This window comes from Podarcis raffonei, chromosome 15, assembly GCF_027172205.1.
Source record: "Podarcis raffonei isolate rPodRaf1 chromosome 15, rPodRaf1.pri, whole genome shotgun sequence".
Lineage (NCBI taxonomy): Eukaryota > Metazoa > Chordata > Lepidosauria > Squamata > Lacertidae > Podarcis > Podarcis raffonei.
In genome coordinates this window covers 17,250,493-17,269,349 of record NC_070616.1, presented here as the reverse complement: position 1 = coordinate 17,269,349, position 18,857 = coordinate 17,250,493, and the positions used below count along the sequence as shown (strand labels likewise).

At 38.8% G+C, this 18,857-nt stretch overlaps 1 protein-coding gene across 6 annotated transcripts in view; it reads left to right on the top strand.

Moving 5' to 3' along the window:
* The window catches only part of ARHGAP32 (Rho GTPase activating protein 32), a 201,342-nt gene that overhangs the window by 60,728 nt on the left and 121,757 nt on the right, over positions 1 to 18,857 (top strand). The window contains exon 1 of one of the 6 annotated variants that reach the window (XM_053367598.1): positions 3,854 to 3,971. The exons of the other annotated variants lie outside the window; for them this stretch is intronic. Within the exon in view, the coding sequence (XP_053223573.1) occupies positions 3,859 to 3,971 (113 nt within the window). The 5' untranslated portion in view covers positions 3,854 to 3,858. Of the gene's footprint in view, positions 1 to 3,853; positions 3,972 to 18,857 lie in introns of those variants that run through there. 6 annotated transcript variants of the gene reach the window in all.

Here is an 18,857-nt window from a genome sequence, read left to right as displayed (position 1 = left end):
GCTTGATGAGGTAGTAGCTTTTGATTTCCCCCAGTGGTTGAGTTCCAAGTAGCACTTAGAGTATACACTTCCAGTATAGGGTGTAGCTGTGCATATGTGCAGCACACCACTGGCTCCGCCTCCACAAGTTTCTGTATGATTTCTAGAGAAATCAACACCAAGAGACTCGTTCAGTGTGTTGTTACTGCTGCTAAATATACTAGTAAGTTGTGCCTTGGAAGCTGAACTTCTTGGCTCCCGAACAAATTGGCTCCCGAATGATCAAAACCCAGAAGTGAGTGTTCTGGTTTTTGAATGATTTTCAGAAGTCGAACGTCCACCGTGGCTTCTGGTTGACTGCAGGAAGCTCCTGTAGCCAATTGGAAGCTGCACTTTGGTTTTCAAATAGTTCTGGGAGTCGAACACACTCCCGGAACGCATTCTGTTCAAAAACCAAGGTACCACTGTATATGACAGACTTCTTGAGCTGTTGTGTTTCGTAACTTCTGTTGCCTGGGCAAGGGAAAAAAATCTCTTATCATTTATGATTAGTTGATAATAATATTGGCAATAGTCTGCTATACAGATTCTACTTGATACTGACTGGGGTGAACCAAGTATTAAAATAATGTGCTTTTCCAGACCCCTAACAAGGATTGTTACCTATTTCTTTTGTGTAAACATTCAGTTCACCCTTTCTTCATCTGCCACCAAGAAGAATGCTTGAATAGCATTCTGCAAGTTTTTGTTTATTGTTTGAATTTAGGATGCAGAACTAATCTTGACCTACTTTGAGGCTTCTATAAGTGTCTCCTCAAATGAAAAGAGATGAAGTTCCTTTGGGAATTTCCCAGAAATGGCTATTGAGAAGACCTAGAATTCTACATGATCTTGCATAAGAGCATCTATTACTATGCTAATATCATGGACTTGCTTTTGTTGAAAGCTGTAGTCTGTTTCATCTATCCTGCAACTCATTTTGAGTGCCACTATCTAAAAATCTGGAGACCCAGTCCTCCAGGTACCTTGACCTCTCAACTGACTAAAGCAAACCATTTAATTTGGTGCTATGTCTTTTATATACGCCTGCCAACTTAGGCTGACATGTAAATGTTCGCTATCCTGTGAAACCTAGTATTGCCTCATTTGTATTCAGTACTAAGCCATTATGTGTGGTTAGCTAAATCATACTGTTCATGAGCTGCATGCTGGTGCATATAGCTCAGGTGCTCTTGCTTTGCTCTTCAGAGATTGTGGTTTGTTGCTTATTTCCTGATACTGGTTTGTTTGGCCATGATCCTAGGTTCAGATGATTTGTTTGTAAGCAATTTTAAACATGACCAAAAGCCTTTTAAAACCAGGTCCAAAATTAGGTGACAACAATGTGCCATCAGCAAAAAGTAAGATATCTTGTTGCTAAGGTTTGGGGAGTTGCTGTCTGGGACATAAAGGATATTGTCCAGATTATCTAGATACAAGAGGACAATAATACAGGGTACAGTTGTTGAAGCACCTGTTCATAAACTTAAAATAAGAGTTCTGATTTGAAGATGTTGCATCAAACATACCTGCCTCAAAGAACAACTGTAACCTAGGTGATTGAGGATAGAGTTGTCCAAGAGATGGTGCTGCATTTGAAGGGCGTTTTCAGAATGCCAAATACACACCTGTGAAAGTAACATCTTTAGTCATAGCATCTGGCTAGATCATATGGCAAATATTCTTTGGGAAACATATGTTGGATTAATAGTCAAAATTGATGGGTCTTTCACCTTAAATACACAATTCTATGCAAAATTACTTGTGCAAAGGCCCTGTTGATTCAGTGGGAAAGCTTGTATCCTGGGGTGATTGGCAAACTTCCACGTGATTACAGCTTCTTCCTGCAATAAGTGGCTGTAAGGGAAACAGGTTTGCAGTAAACTCCTTCCTTATAAAACTAGCTAGGTATTTTCTAATATGAGAGGGTCTAGAATTAAAATATTCTGGCCTTTGGGCTCATAGTATTTTTCTTGCTAGAGCTTTGTGGTCTATTCGATCAATATTACACAGCATACATAGTGCTGACTGCTTAGTACATTGTGTAGCTACGTAAAAAAGTTTCTGTCAGCCTAAAAACTGTTGTACAACATGAACAAATGGTGAAGCTCACCTGGCTGTTATACTGAACAAGATCTATGTGCTTGATGACCCTTGCCTTCCCTATAACACTTTCACAAACTTCCAAGGTGAAACTTCCAGTAGGTTGTATTTTTTTCTCCCTCATAATGGGGATTGAACGACTCCCCTATGAAGAAAGGTTGCAGCGTTTGGGAATCCTTAGTTTAGAAAAAGAAGCAAGTGAGAGGTGATAGGATAGAAGTTTATAAAGTTATGCAAGAAATACATGAAGAAAGCGAGAAGTTTTCCTCCCTCTCTCATAATACTAGAATTTGTGGACATCCATTGAAGCTGGAAGTTGGAAGTTTCAGGACAGATGAAAGAAAGTTCTTCATGCAGCACATTGTCAAACTATGGAACTTGCTTCTGCAGGAGGTGATGATGGCCACCTTGAATGGCTTGAAAAGAGGATTAGACAAATTCATGGAGGAGAGGGCTATCAATAGCTACTAGTTATGATGGCTACACTCTACCTTCACAGTTGGAGGTAGCAATGCTTCTGAATACCAGTTGCTGGAAATTGTGGGAGGCGATAGTGCTCTTGTGCTGGAATTCTGCTTGCTGGTTTCCTACATGCATCTGGTTGGCCACTGTAGACTAGAAGGGCCATTGGCCTGATCTGTCAGACTACTCTTTCATTTTCGTGGTCTTAATATTCGCCATTTATTAACCATGTTAATGGGTTATAATTGTTACTACACATTTAATATTTAATATGCAGAAGTGCTATGGGAAATACAATTCCAGGCCAACTGATCATGTGAACTCCCTGCCCCTGTTGAGGGGCCTGCATTTTATTTTATTGCTTTTTAAGTTTTTACGACAATACTGTGTTTGAGATCTGTTAAACCAGTTTAAATGCCAACTAGGGCAGAAAGGCAGTGTACATATATTTTACAAACAACTATAACAGAACTTACTGAATGCTCACATCTTCATCCTTAAGAGGGGCATCTAAGATTCGTATCCTGCTATTACCACATCTGCACATTTTTGTAACTTACAGTCTGTGGGCTGCAAATTGCTTTGAAGTCCATCACCTCCTATAGCTTATGTTGATTCATCAATTAAAGCTTGCAACCCAAGTTTTATACACTGCAGCAAATTCAAAAAGTGGCATAAACACGAAGGTGTCGGAGTGCATCATAAATATTAATAGTCTTTCCAGTGCAGCGTCAAACCTTTATAGGGGAAGAGCTGAATTTCAAAGAGATTAAGTGACCTGCTCAAGGTTAGGTTGCGAGCTGTGTGCAAATTCAATTCTAAATGTCTTATTCTAATTAGACACAATCTGCAGCTAGTCACAGGACAGGTCCGCACCAGATGAATGCCTATTCCTACGGTGTCATTTTGCAACGCAGAAAACAAACTGTCTATGCCTCAGCTTGGAAAGGGTTACAGTTGAAATGCCTGTAGCAGCCTGAAGAAAATGTGAACCACTGAATGAAGAAAGAATAGAAACCTGGTGTTTGCAAGCTGGGTTGTTGTTTTTTTGTTGTTGTTCTCTGATAGAATTATTACCAGAAATTGTTTGAGGAGGTTCTGTTAATTGCTAGCATTTTTGAACCTTACAGAGGGGGAAAACAGCCTGTCTGTTGTATTATTGGGCAGGTGGGGGGAAGAAAAGAAGCAACTTTTGGTCCTTAGCCCTTTCCTCCTTGGATTCTCGTGCCTTTGCCTCCTCTCTCTGCTTCTGCAGTCTGTGCTTGTGTGTGCAACATGGAGGGAGGGATTGGAGCAGCTGCCGCTGCTGCTGCTTTTACCAATATCTATTCAGCAGCTTCTACTGCAGGGGCGATAAGGACTGAAGGCAATCTTGATGAATCCAAAAGGTCAGTACTATCAATAAATCACCCAGAGAAAGGGCTTTTTGAGGGATGTTTAAATTCACGTCTCATTTCAAACAAACAAACAAACATCAGATATGCTAACTGTTTCTAAGGAAAAATGTTTGTTCCATGTTTTATTTAAGCCAATAATTCGGTAATAAAATACATGCCACAATATTAATAATCATGTAATTATTTCATAAATGCAGATTCCTTTTAATACATATAGGAGGAAGTTATTGGGATGGAACAAAACAATTGTCCTTCAGACACCTTTATTTAATTACGGTATATAGTCATATTAAAAAGTAGGCATAGTATAATCATGGCTTTCTGTCCTCCCCCCATTTTAATTTTTGTGGTGATGTTTAACTATTTGTTGTCTGTGTAGAGTAATACTGCAATGTTATGTCTAAAATACACATAATATGACACATTGCTAAATTGGATTAAATACAATTCTTATGAGCTGAATTACAAGGAATTGTTCAGTGTTTGCATCTGCAATATATATATGGACTGCAGACTAAATTTAATACTGTAGTTCTTAAAAGCTAGTTTGAGTCCTGGTTGTTTAGTAAAAATTCTTGCGGAATGAATTAGTGCTGATAACTTTAGGGCAAATCTTTTCCATTACCTTGGCCTCAGATTTATATTGCAGTTGATCTAAAATAATCCTATTATTTAATTTCAGTTGGGATGTTCTTCTAGGCAAAGATGACATAATTTTTATGGAGTAGAGTTGTCATTAATAGTGAAAACTTACCTTAATGGCAACAACTGCAACCTCCTACCTTTATGGTTTTTTTAAAAAAAATATGGTTGTTTTGCAAGACTTACAGTTATTTATGAGCAGAAAGTAGGTGGTTCCAAGGTCTCCTATTTCAGTTTATATGCAGATATACAAAGTTCAGGTATTTCACCATGGGGACTCCACCCACCTGAAGGACTCAGTAGCTAGCTAATGAATTTAAATGGTCCAGAGTAGTTTCCCTAAAGACTTTTTCTGGTGGGTGGGGTGGGTAAGCTTGGAGTAGATGTCCCCTGCCCTGGCTCTCTTACAGGTAGGGCTGGCCCAAGACGTTTTGCTATCTGAGGCACATATCAGAATTGTGCCCCTTTTCATTCCATATACAGAAGCTGACTGGATTGCCAGCTGAATCTGAACTGGTGATAAGACAGCCCTCCCCATTCCCTGTGTACAGCAAGACAGTTAAGTGGGGCCTGGGACAAGCTGCCCAACAGAATAGAATACTGGTGGCAAGGGGGGGGTATGAGAAATAACTGCTGATGTTGTCCCTCCCCTATCTGCTGCCTGAAGTAATTACTTAAGTTTGCCTAATGGCTGGCCTGGCCCTGTTTTACAGTGTTTCATTTACTGCTGTTCTTAGAAAACATATGAATCAAAACGTTTCCCAGTGCTGGTATGCTTGTGCTCTTGAATGAACACTGATATTCTAAAACTCTTTGCTCTTACACAAGTAAGAATGAAGGGCTTCTGTGAATGAAAACCACCTGGAGTTCAAATATCTGTGTTTACTGTGCAAATTGCCACCCAAGTATACATAAGCTGGTAATGATATGAAGAATAAAGATGGCATTCTTTTATTGGTAAAAGAAATATGGTATTTAGTGTGTTTCTTTTTTTCTCTCTCTCTTCCCCACCCCCCATGCACTGCATATATCCAAGTATGTCCTTCACTCCCAATTCCCTTTACTTCTCTGGCCTTCTATTCTGCTTCAGAGGTGTGTGATGGCAACACTTACTCTAATAATTGCCAAAAGTAGATCTCAGCATTTTAAAACTCCTAAATAAGATTAAAGTGTTAGAGTGAATAAATTTTCTTTCAGTTAGCTGCAAACTGTAATCAATTATTAGAGCTTTGTTGATCAACTGAGATATTACAGTTTACAGATTTTCAGTGACCTCAGCACAAATGGAAAAGTCCAGTGCTGTGAGCTCTGAAGTTGAGCTGTTGCAAGTATGGGGTGCAATTTATTCTGTCTTGGAACAGGTTATAGCCATGCCATTTACCCAAAGGCAGTATTTAGAGAGATGCGGGTGGCGCTGTGGTCTAAACCACAGAGCCTAGGTCTTGCCGATCAGAAGGTTGGCGGTTCGAATCCCTGCAACGGGGTGAGCTCCCATTGTTCAGTCCCAGCTCCTGCCCACCTAGCAGTGCAAAAGCACGTCAAAGTGCAAGTAGATAAATAGGTACCACTCCGGTGGGAAGGTAAACAGTGTTTCCGTGTGCTGCTCTGGTTCGCCAGAAGGGGCTTAGTCATGCTGGCCACATGATCCGGAAGCTGTCTGAGGACAAACGCCGGCTCCCTCAGCTTATAGAGCGAGATGAGCGCCACAACCCCAGAGTCACTTGCGACTGGACCTAACGGTCAGGGGTACCTTTACCTTTACCATCTATACCACTTTAACAGGCATTTAATAAACCACAGGGGGAAAATACTTTAATACTGTTAGTATTATATTTTGGGAACTTAATTTAGAAAACTTGCGTACTATGAGCTGGTTTCCACATCACAGTATATAAGACTTTGGCCTACTTGGACCATCCAATTATAAGGGCTCCTGGAGAGTGTTAATCTTTTATTTCATTCATTCTTGCAACAGGCCAGCAAGGTAGGGTTACTATTATTCCCATTTTGTAAAGTAGCAGTTAAAGGCTAGAGAGAGATGGATAAAGCCATCTAATGCACTGATCTTCACCTGGTGGAATGGGACCCATTAGTGGGTCATGGTTTGATTCAAAGTGGGTTGCAACACGAACTACTACTGCCATGCAGATATATGGTAGAAGGTTAAAAATTTGGTCCTCAAATCAATGTTTGGGTTAAAAGTGCATCCTGGGTCTCAAATGGTTGGCCATACCTGATATAGAGTGTACAGGTGAGGTTTGGACATGAACCTTGTTTTCTCACATCAAACCATGGCGTACTAAGACACCTCAGCTGTGAAAGGTAGTTAAGGAGATAGTAGTGTATATTGTCACTGAAATGCAAATGCTTGTAGAGCCCCCAAACCACAAGGATTATTAGACCTTGTACTTTTATTCTAGCTAGTGCATAATCAACTTTGTTTGTTGTGTCACAAATCATTTTTAAAGACACAAGGAGTCTAGTTGACTTAATCATATCCTGCAGTAGTGAATTCCACAAGTCAGTTAAAGAGCTTGTAATTAAAGTGTTTGATCTTAAAGCTGCTCTTTTTGTTCATGCCTTTTGAAATTGTAAATAGAAGCTATTTGGACTTGATTTACTATCTGACTTAGATTCTCTAATTATTATTTAATGATTTCCATGACAGACAAAGTTTGCAGAATACAGTAGGCAGTTTCCCCTGCTTGGCAGAGCTTACAGTATGGAGCAGGCAAGATCAGACATGATAAAGCAGTTCAAGCAAGGGCATGGTGTGGATTGAGAAATGGGAAAGGAGAGCAGGATGGGAAAGATTTCAAAAGAAGGGTGAGGCTGTGAGCTCCAGTGTGCTTTGATGTGCATGGTGTGGCCTTCCAGAAAAATACATTGTAAGTGGGGTAGGCTGTCATTTAAATGGCCAGTGGGAAACTATTTAAAATTGCTTAAATAGTTAACCATTTTGTGATTTTCTCATTAATACTAACTGGTTCCTAAAATCTAATAAACATATTGGAGTGTATCCAGTGCTAGTTGTATTCAAAGTGGACCTCTTGAAATTAATAGAGATGGCTAATTTAGCTCTATTGGTTTCAGTGGGTCTACTCTGAGTTGTCATTGGACACAGCCCACTAGCTTGCAGTCAAATAGATCAGACTGCACATACTCAGAAATTCAGAAGGAAGGGCAGGATAGAATGTTAAACGTTTGTGCCATTTGGCTGGCAAAGCATAAAATATTCAGAATTTACTACAATAATGTACAACCTGCTGTGTCATATTTATAATGCTTGACCTCAAAAGTCACTTTCATCCATGGTTGTTTGTTTACATGGAAAAGAAGGACCTCAGTTTATTTCAGAGAAGGTCATGAATGCAGTTTAAAGAGGTTGCAAATAAGCGCTCAACATGTATAAATTAATTCAGAGTTCATTTTAAAATTACTTTTGTAGAGTGACACATAACGTTTAATTTGGATCTGAGCTATTTAAAATATTTTCTGTTAATTTGTGACCCATATCCATATTCTTCATAAGATTTCTGGGCAGCATAGCATGGTTGATATACCAGTTTTAGTGTGAGTGTCTGAGGGCAGTTGGAGGATGGATGGTGGGGACAGGGGGTGGGTGGTGTGGGGGACTCCCTGGTCCTGAATGGGGCAACTGTGCCCCTGAAGGACCATGTGCACAGCCTAGGAGTCATTTTGGAATCACAGCTGTCCAGGGAGGCACAGGTCAGTTCTGTATCCAGGGCACCTGTCTACCAGCTCCATCTAGCACACTGGCTGAGACTCTACCTGCCTGCAGGCTGTCTCACCAGAGTGGTACATGCTCTGGTTATCTCCTGCTTGGACTACTGCAATGAGCTCTACATGGGGCTACCTTTGAAGGTGATCCTGAAACTACAACTAATCCAGAATGTGGCAGCTAGACTGGTGACTGGGAGTGGCTGTTGGGACAAAATAACACCAGTTCCAATGGATCTTCACTGGCTCGCAGTATGTTTCCGAGCACAATTCAATGTGCCGGTACTGACCTTTAAAGCACTAAATGGCCTCAGTCCAGTATACCTGAAGAAGTGTCTCCACCCCCTTCATTCAGCCCGGACACTGAGGTCTACCTCTGAGGGTCTTCTGGCGGTTCCCTCACTACAGGAAATGAATTTACAGGGAACAAGGCAGAGGATGTTCTTGGCAGTAGCACCCTCCATGTGAAGCGCCCTCCCATCAGATGTCAAGGAGATAAAGAACTACACAACTTTTAGAAGACATCTGAAGGCAGCCCTGTATTGGGAAGTTTTTAACATTTGACATTTTATTATGTTTTTATATTCTGCTGGAAGCAGTCCAGTGGCTGGGGAAACCCAGCCAGATGGGTGGTGTATAAATAATAAAATTATTAGTATTAGTATTAATTTATTTAGGGAATGACAGGAGAACCCAAGCCAGAATCTAAATATTGGTTGACATTGGTTCATGATTCTTGACAGCAATATTTTGATCTGGTAGCAGGATATGCGGATAGGAAAGTTTTATAATAATAAATAGAGAGCTAGAGGCATGCAGCCAAAGATTTAAGTTGACCATCTCAAATCAATATGTGACCTGAAGTAGCTTCTGGCAATTTCTGCACCTCTTTGCTAGTTCTCATTTCCAGTTTGTTTCGCTCTCTGATACTTCCTCTTTGTCCATCTATTTTCCTTGGTCCTCTAGTGTGGACCACTTCTCATCCTCATTGATTAGATGCCAGGCCTCTCATGATTGTTGCCTATGGCCCTCATTTCATAAGGCATTCTGCACTGTGATATCAGAGCAACTTGGTCAATTATTGTCAGGAGCTTCATTGCAACCAGCACTACCACTGAAACTCTTGAATGCAATACAGTATAAGTTGCTATATATATTACAGTACAAGTATTGGTAATGAACATTGTACATTTGATATAAATGTTGTCCAAAAAGAAATGCCTATAGCTTTTGCCTGTATTCACCAGCTCCCACTTTGCAACCTTTCCAGTAAGACCTCCCCAAGAACCTCTGTCCAGAAACAGATGAACCAAACCCTTTCTCATGGGAAAGAATGGCAGAGGGCTTGGTGCACTGAGATAAGGCACAGTAGGTGCCCACCTCCAAGCAGCAAAACAACCCCCTCTGGTTTGGCCGCTCTGAGGCAATCGCAGTGCATGAGTGACTTGAAGGATCTGTCCCATCTCTGAGTGAATAGACAACCTCCAACTTTCCTGCCCACTTTGGAACTTTGGGAAAGGGCTGTAGCTCAATTGGTAGGGCATCTGCTTTGGATATGGAAGGTGCAAGTTCAATCCCTTGCATCCCCAGGTAGGGTCTGGAGAGACCCGTTCCTGAAACCCTTGAGAGCTGCTTCTAAGATAGTGTACACAATACTGAGCTAGATAGACCAATTGCCACAGTATAAGGCAGCTCTCTATGTTGCACTTGCCTCTGCCGTTTCATAGTTGCAAGAAAGCCTATTTGCTCATAATGAGCACTGGGGGGCTGTAGCACAGTTGCCATGGTGAGTGTGGCAACCAAATCTTGAAGCCTGCTTGTAAGCAAGTATGGCACAACCAAAATGGATTTTCAGTGCCATCCTCAGCATTTGTGCCTATTTCTCATGATGAAATATACTGGGGCTGTTTCTAGTGTGATTTCTGTATATTTTTAAATAATCATTTATAAAATAGCTAATATTGTAGTAGCTAATATTAATTATAGTTAATATTGTAGTAGAAAAATAAAGAAGTGGTCTAACAATTTGAGGGATGTGTCACAAAGTAAATTTAAATTATTGCTGACCATGAGGTGAAAAGACATCTGTCAGGAATGGAAGGTCAGAGAGATGAAGTCACCTTTAAGACATGTTTTAAAGGGGAGACTATAATAGCATGATGTGTAGATGAGGGGATTGGCAGTTCTGACTCATAAGACAGAAATGGGCAGCCTCAGGCCGCTGGAGCCTTATGTGGCCCCTCAGGCCTCTTCCCTAGGCGACATACCCCTCCACCTCTGTAATAGTTTTTTGCCTGACTTGAATGTGGGCTTGAACTCTTATAATGGCTCTTACTTCCCTTGATGAACATAGCAAGAGTCTGCTGGATCAGACCAATGGCCCATCTAGTTCAGCATCCTTTTCTCACAGTGGCCACTCAGATAGAAGGCTGGAGCGGGGTGTATGTGTGTAGAAACTAGACTATTCTGCAAAGGTAAAATTCACATTAATTGCTCTATCTACTGTACGTAGCCCCTGGAAGATTGCTCAGAAGGGCAATGCAGACCTTGTGTTGAAGAAGATCCCCCACCCCTGTTGTAAGAAGAGGCCAAAGAGAGTCTGAACAAGGAAGTGAGGAATAAGAATGTCAGAATTATGGAGATAATAACAAGAAACGGGGAAGGGGAGATAGAAGGGGTGTGATCAGGCTCTAATTTGAAAATTCTATTTGCATTCAGTGTGGGATGGAAAAAAGTCAGTGTCATGAGCAGGAAATAATAAGGTAAATTAAGAGGGAACTGATAATGAAAAAGTGGATGAAAATGTGCCAAATAGCAGAATTAAAATAGAAAAAAAGCAGGAAGGTCAGAATGAGGAAGGCAGATAAAACAAATATTACAACAATCAACATGTAAAATAGCAGGTGCTTCAAACAAAGTTTTGGCAGTATCTGGACAAAGTCATAAGAATCTTAGATATGTACAGTGGTACCTCTGGTTACAAACTTAATTTGTTCTGGAGGTTCATTCTTAACCTGAAACCGTTCTTAACCTGAGATACCACTTTAGCTAATGGGGCCTCTCCCCGCCACCGCACGATTTCTGTTCCATTCTGGGGCAAAGTTCTTAACCCGAGGTACTGCTTCCGGGTTAGCGGAGTCTGTAACCCAAAGTGTTTGTAACCCGATGTGTTTGTAACCAGAGGTACCAGTGTATATTATAGTGACAGAAATGACAAAATTTTGTAATAGAATTAGAGTAGCAAAAGAGTGGAGCATTTTATTTATTTATTTATTTATTTATTTATTTATTTAACATAATTTATAGGCAGCTTATTCATAAAACCTAAGTGGTTTAAATAAAATATAACAATATACTTTAAGTATAACTAATACCTGGTTAAGTATTCTGTCATGGGCACATTAAAATTCTGGACATGGAAGACGGTCAAATAGATGCTGATATAGCAGGAGGAAGGATGTAATGGGATATAGTCAACATAAAAATGGCACTTGAAACCAGGGGATTAAGTAAAAGTACAAATGGAAAATACAAATGGAAATAATAGGGCCAGGAATCACACACTTTCCACTGGAGTGGAAAGAATGGAGAATGGCGTGCCGTGAACATATCTACAAAAAAAGAGTGAATGTTCTGATAAGAACAGGATCCCAAACTTGCAAGAAATGCAGTAAGACAAGAATGACTGACAGTATCAGAGTGCTGAAGATAGATTGAGCCAAACAGGAACAGAGGAACAATCTTTTTTTTTCAGCAGGGAGAAGATAGCAAGAAATATAAACTAAAACAGTTTTTGCAGAATAATACAGATGACAGTTTGATAATCTAAGAAAAAAATGTGGCAGTGGTGTACTCAAGAAGGTAAAGAAAAATTGGGGAGTGGAGGCAGAAATGTGATGTTGATAGGACAAAAGAGCAGGCTGAAGAGTGAAATTTGAAAAGGCGCCAAGCCGTCTGTTTCAAATAAAAAGCCAGAGGCTGAAGATACTAAAACAAGGCAGTTTGATAAAAATAAGTCTTTTTGGTACACATTAGTTTTGACTGTTAGTGATATTATAACACAGAATGTTCAGTGGGATCCAGTCTTGGCCTTACTTAGGATATTTAATATATATCACAATTAGTGGAAAATGATCTGTTAATACAGGTTAATAGTGGGCCCACATGGAAACAGCACATTTCTGGAAATCCAGCAGGGATTTTTCAGGTCAAAGGCAAACAGCATTACCTGAGAAGTTGACAAGCAGTTGTAAAATGAACCTGGTGAGAAATACAGCAGGATAAATTTAATTAAATATAGTTCCCTTTTTGTGTTTGTAAATTGTCACAGAGAAGAAATGCATCCCCCAACTTCTCCGTACCTTTTTGGGAGGGATACAATGTATAATTGGATAACAATTTCTAGTTTTTGTTGTGACTTTGTTAAACAAATGCAGACACTAAATGTATGTACTAATTGTAGAGCTGACCCACCCAAATAATTTTTTTAAAAAAAATCAGTTTTCAGGTAAGAAACAAAGAGCCAAGTGAACTCTATTATGTCCTGAAACTACATGTAAAATAACATCTCTTTACCTAGAATCACTGGTGCTTCTACTACATGTAAATGACAGATAGTCCTCCGCTACCACACCTCTAACTCAAGCCGTTATATTGAATTATCTGGGCAGGGATTTCAGTGTCTAGTCTAGCTGAGGAAAGTCTCTTCAGGTTTGCTTTTTCAACTAGGACGGGCTAATTTGTCTAATGTTGTGTTTATTCAGCAAACACTAGTAATGATAATACAGTAGTTACTCTTCTGTGCTTTGCTATTTTAGTAACAGATGTCATACATGAGAGAATAGTCTTCTTGTCTGTGCCTGAACTCTACCAATGATAGGTGGACCTCCTGGCATAACTTGTTCTAAAGCTACAGGGCAATAACAGAACCCATTGGCACCCCACCCTCCTTTCATGCAATGAATGGAATCATAGCAAGGCCTTTTCTTCAGGTCTTAAAAAAAAAGCATAAATAAAAATGGGAGGTTAATATGGGCCAAAACAGTAGTGCAGATATCCTGACTACTCACCAATCATGGCTTTAAAGTCTAACAAACTCCTTAAAATGGGATCAGTTGCATAAGAACATTCAGTAGAAAAGCTGGCTCATCTTCCATAGTATTTGTTTTTTTAATACTGTTAAAGGCCAAAGGGTTGCTTTAGAATCCCTGAAGATGCATTGATGCTAGAAAGCTTCTTTATTATTTTTTTATAATATATTTATTAAGATTTTTTTTAAGATATTACAATAAAATAAAAAAGAGAAAAAACAGATAAATAAAAAAAATACAGAATAAAGAAAATTTAGAAACACATAAATTTTCAATTGCTTATTTTCTTTTAACTTGTTTCCCGGACCTCCTCATACGTCCCTTTTTTGTATTCCACTTTTTTGTATTCCACTTTTAAGTTGGAATTGTAATGGCCTTAACTCCCCTCAGAAGAGAAAAAGTGTTTTTCACCTACTAAAAAAGGAACAATTGGACTTGATTTGCCTACAAGAAACGCATGTAACAAGGTTACACAGGAAAATACTTATTAACAAGAGATTGGGACAGGAGTTTATTTCATCTGATAAAGTCAAAAAAAGAGGAGTTGCGATATATGCAAAGGAGAGACTATTACTGAAACTAATTTTTAAAGATGAACAAGGAAGATTCCTGGCAATTGAAATTCAAGTTCAAGGAGAGAAATTTTTGATTGTAGGAATTTATGCACCGAATGAGGGGAAATCTGAATTCTTTAAAAAGTTGCATGAGATTTTATTGGACTATTTGGATTATAACCTGATTTTGATGGGGGACATGAATGGAGTAGTATCTACAAACATGGATAAGGCACAAAGGCAGGTAGTCACCAAGGATGGGAGACTACCCAAAACCTTTTTCGAGATGACAGACAATATGGACTTAGTGGACATTTGGAGAACAAAGAATCCCTTGGGAAGAGAGGGAACCTTCTTTTCTGAAGCCAAGATGACATGGACTAGAATTGACCAAATATGGGTAACTAGAGGAATGGCACCAAAGATAAAGAAAGTGGAAATCTGCCCAAAAACTTGCTCCGACCATAGCGCTCTAAGGATGGAGATGAAGCAAATATCAACCGGCTCCTTCAGATGGAGGATGAATTGACACCTTATTTGGAGATGAAGAAGTGTATAAAAAGGCCCAAAAAACTTTGAGAGACTATTTTGAAATAAATATGAACACCAATGTAGAAAAAAGAGTAATCTGGGACGCAAGCAAAGCTGTTATGAGAGGGTTTCTGATACAACAGAATGCAATAAAGAAGAGAAGTCAAAATGAGAAGAAAGATAAAATTTTGGAGAAAATAAAAGAAAGTGAGAAGAAATTGAGGGCAAAACCAAAGTCGCAGGAGATTTTGAGAGAAATAAAATTATATCAAGTACAATATATGGAAATGATGAATCAGGAAATAGAATGGAAAATTAAACAAATGAGACAAAAGACATTTGAATCAGCCAACAAATGTGGGAAACTGCTGGTTTGGCAAATGAAAAAAAGACAAAAACTAAATACTATTACAAATTTAGAAGTGGAAGGAAATAACATACATAACCCAATTGAGATTAGAAACTGTTTCCAGAAGTACTTTAAACAATTATATTCACAAGGGCCTCAGAAAGAAATGGACATAGACCGATTTTTGAAAATAAATGGATTACAGAAAATCTCCCAAGAAAGCAAATTAATGTTGAATTATAAAATATCTGAACAGGAAGTAGAAGGTGCCATTCAAAATATGCAATTGGGCAAATCTCCAGGACCGGATGGGCTGACTTCTAGATATTATAAATCTTTGAAAGAGTGGCTATTACAACCTTTAAAGGAAGTCTGCAATGAAATTTTGGAAGGGAAAAGGGCACCAGAGTCGTGGAAAGAGGCGTATATTACACTTATACCGAAAACAGAGACTGAAAAGACTCAGCTTTAAGAACTACCGCCCTATATCGTTACTTAATGTGGATTACAAAATTTTTGCTGACATTCTGGCCAAGAGATTGAAAAAAGTATTGATGGAAGAGATTCATAAAGATCAAGTGGGCTTTCTCCCGGGAAGGCACTTGTCTGATAATTTGAGGAATATAATTGATATATTGGAAAAACTAGAAGTGAATATAAACACTAAAGCAGTTCTGATATTTGTGGATGCGGAGAAAGCTTTTGACAACATCTCTTGGAGTTTTATGAAGAAGAACCTACAGGGGATGGGGGTAGGCCAAGGTTTTGAAAATGGTATAGGTGCAATATATTCTGAACAAAAGGCAAAATTAATTGTAAACAATGTGGTGACGGAAGAATTTAAGATAGAAAAAGGGACACGACAGGGGTGCCCAATCTCTTCATTGCTTTTTATATCGGTCCTGGAGGTTCTGCTGAACATGATCAGAAGGGACCGGTTGGTTAAAGGTATACAGGTCGGAGCCAAACAGTACAAATTGAGAGCATTTGCAGATGATTTAGTACTGACGTTACAGGAGCCAGGATCTAGTACCAAAAGGGTTTTAGAACTAATTCAAGAATTTGGTCAAGTGGCAGGATTTAAACTGAACAAGTCAAAAACTAAGGTTTTAGAGAAAAACTTAACACCGATCGAAAGAGAGAGGTTTCAAAATGAGACAGGTTTAACTGTGGTTAAGAAAGTGAAATATTTGGGGATTAATATGACAGCTAAAAATGGGAATTTGTTTAAAGATAATTATGAAAAATGTTGGACGGAAGTGAAAAAAGATTTAGAAATTTGGTCAAATTTGAAGCTTTCCTTGTTGGGTCGAATTGCAGCTATAAAGATGAATGTTTTGCCTAGAATGTTGTTTTTGTTTCAAACATTGCAGATTGTGGACAAAATGGATTGTTTCAAGAGGTGGCAGAAAGATATTTCTAGATTTGTCTGGCAGGGCAAGAAGCCCAGAATAAAATTTAAGATATTAACTGATGCAAAGGAAAGAGGCGGATTTGCCCTGCAAGACTTTAAACTTTACTATGAATCAGCAGCATTCTGCTGGCTGAAAGACTGGCTGCTTCTTGAGAACACAGACATTTTGGGCTAGAAAGCTTCTTTAAGACAAGCATGAGGCAAATGAGAGCTGTCACACTTGCAGCAGTTCGACATCATTAAAAAATTGCTCATAATTCTGAACTGTGCTATAGTTGCGACAATGCATGGAAGGCACCATATTGTCATGTTTTTACTTTTGGGCATTTAAAGTTGTATTGCTGACTTTACGTAAAATGGGATTCCCAGTTACACTGTTTTCCATATGAATGAATATTATCAGTAGTTAGACACACTTATCAGTTTAGAGCAAGCAAATTATATATTATTCACCAATATCTGTAAGCCCCTCTTTATTTTATTTTTAAAAATGTATGTTTACCATTTTATTTAAATGATTTAATCATTTAAATGTTTGTTCTTTTATTCAAACTGATTCACAATATTCATAAAAACCATTAAGACCAGTAATCACCAGCAACAATTATACCAGCAACAATTTCTTATTATGGTGAACTATATACTCTGCCATCAGACTCTCTCCAATTTTGTCTCCTCTAAAAATAATGTAGGGAATCTTTTTATTTTTCCCATTTTTATTTCCCCCAGCTGTTTACTGATTGATTTTCATTGTTGGTTCTGGCTGCCGTAATTAGTGAACTTATGCTTTATGCTTATCTGGGTGTTATAATTGTATGAAAGTAGGTTCATAAACTGTTTTGTTTAAAATTCATCACTTATTCTCAGGGGCAGTATATTGACAATGACCATTTCCCCAAATATGGTAACATTAGGCAAAGGGATAAGTGAAATAAATCAGTATAAAGAAGGAACTGAGGCAAACAGACTGAAGTTTTGTAAATTTGATTTTCTGACTCCAAGGTACCATAGTGACCTTAAAAAAACACATTTGGTTTTGTACCAGGTTTCTCTCTGTGACAAATAGCTGAATAAGAATAAAGCTATCGAGCAGAGAGCTCCTCTGACAGTTAATTTTGACAGTTTCATGTTTTAAGAGCATAGAAAATTACAGATTCCCTACATTATTTTTAGAGGAGACAAAATTGGAGAGAGTCTGATGGCAGAATATATAGTTCACCATAATAAGAAAATACGTTGAGGATGGAGTAGTTTGAGAATCCTTAGCTACTTGCTGTGTGTGGTAAAATATGGATGGATGTGCCAGCTGGCAAGCAGCTGCTTCTTAAATCTAACACTTCATTCTTGGTTATAGTGCAGATTAATATAATTCTGAACTAGTGACTCACAGGAGAGAATAGACTTTAGTCTGAAAATTTTACTCTGGCATTAAGTTGTGAAGATCTGGAACCATTGCATGTTATTACATGGAATTTCATAGGCCTGCACCTATAGGTTATACAATAAGTTATTAAAAAGTTATGGATATAATATCAATATGAATGGTTGCGAGTGGGGACAGCTTTATAATTCCTCCGCATCAAATAAAGGATTCATTAGAGAGGAGCTATAGCCATTATTCTTTTCTAATTACTCTCTTAGAAGCATTGCTGGCAATTCCTACCTTTAAAACACAATGCATATTTCATAATGATTTATGCAGAATCATTGCTTGGAACGATACTTAAATTGCTAATGCTGTAACGAAGTGGGTTAAAAACATTGTTCGGTACATATTGAGTTTGTTTTGTGCAAGCTATTTGTCCCTAAGCATGCAGGAAACAGTTATTATAATGAAGGTGCTTCCATTATCAGAATATCAACTACTTTTATGGCCTAGGTTTATTTTAGAGTCCAGGTAGAATAGCTGGAGTGTGTGGGAAGAAATCATATATCATTATATTTTCACAGAAATGGTGGAATTGCAGTAGGGAAACTACCACATTTTTCCGTGTATAAGACTAGGATTTTTCATTTTAAAATAATGTTTAAAATTGGGGGTCGTCTTATACACTGGTAGTTCATAGGAGTGACCTGGGACTGGTTGCTTCCGTGAGCCGGAGATTGTCTGCGACTCTTGGGCTTGTTATTGGTGGCTGCAGCAAGGGCTCTTGTTGATTGGCTGTCGCTGCAGCAATTGGGCGGGTGATTGGTGGCATCCGCCAGTGAGGGGACAGATGATAGCTGGCTTTTGGGATGCATGCAAGTAGCAGCGTAGGTCTAGCAGGTGAGCTTTTTTCAGCAATCCTCCCCCCAAAAAGCTCAGCAATCTCCCCCTGTTTTCTTAATTTGGAGTCCCCCAAATTATAAACAGGGGCATGTTATTTACAGAAAAATATGGTAGCTGCAGAAGTAAATATTGAAAAGGAGTATCAATTTTCATGAATGCCATCTTCTCTAAAATGTTGCTTTTCCTCCTGCTGTGAATTACTAATAGAACTGCTCATTATGTTGAGGTATGTTACAATTAGCCCTTGGCTAATTAAACAATATATGACCTTTAAAACTGGGGGGGGT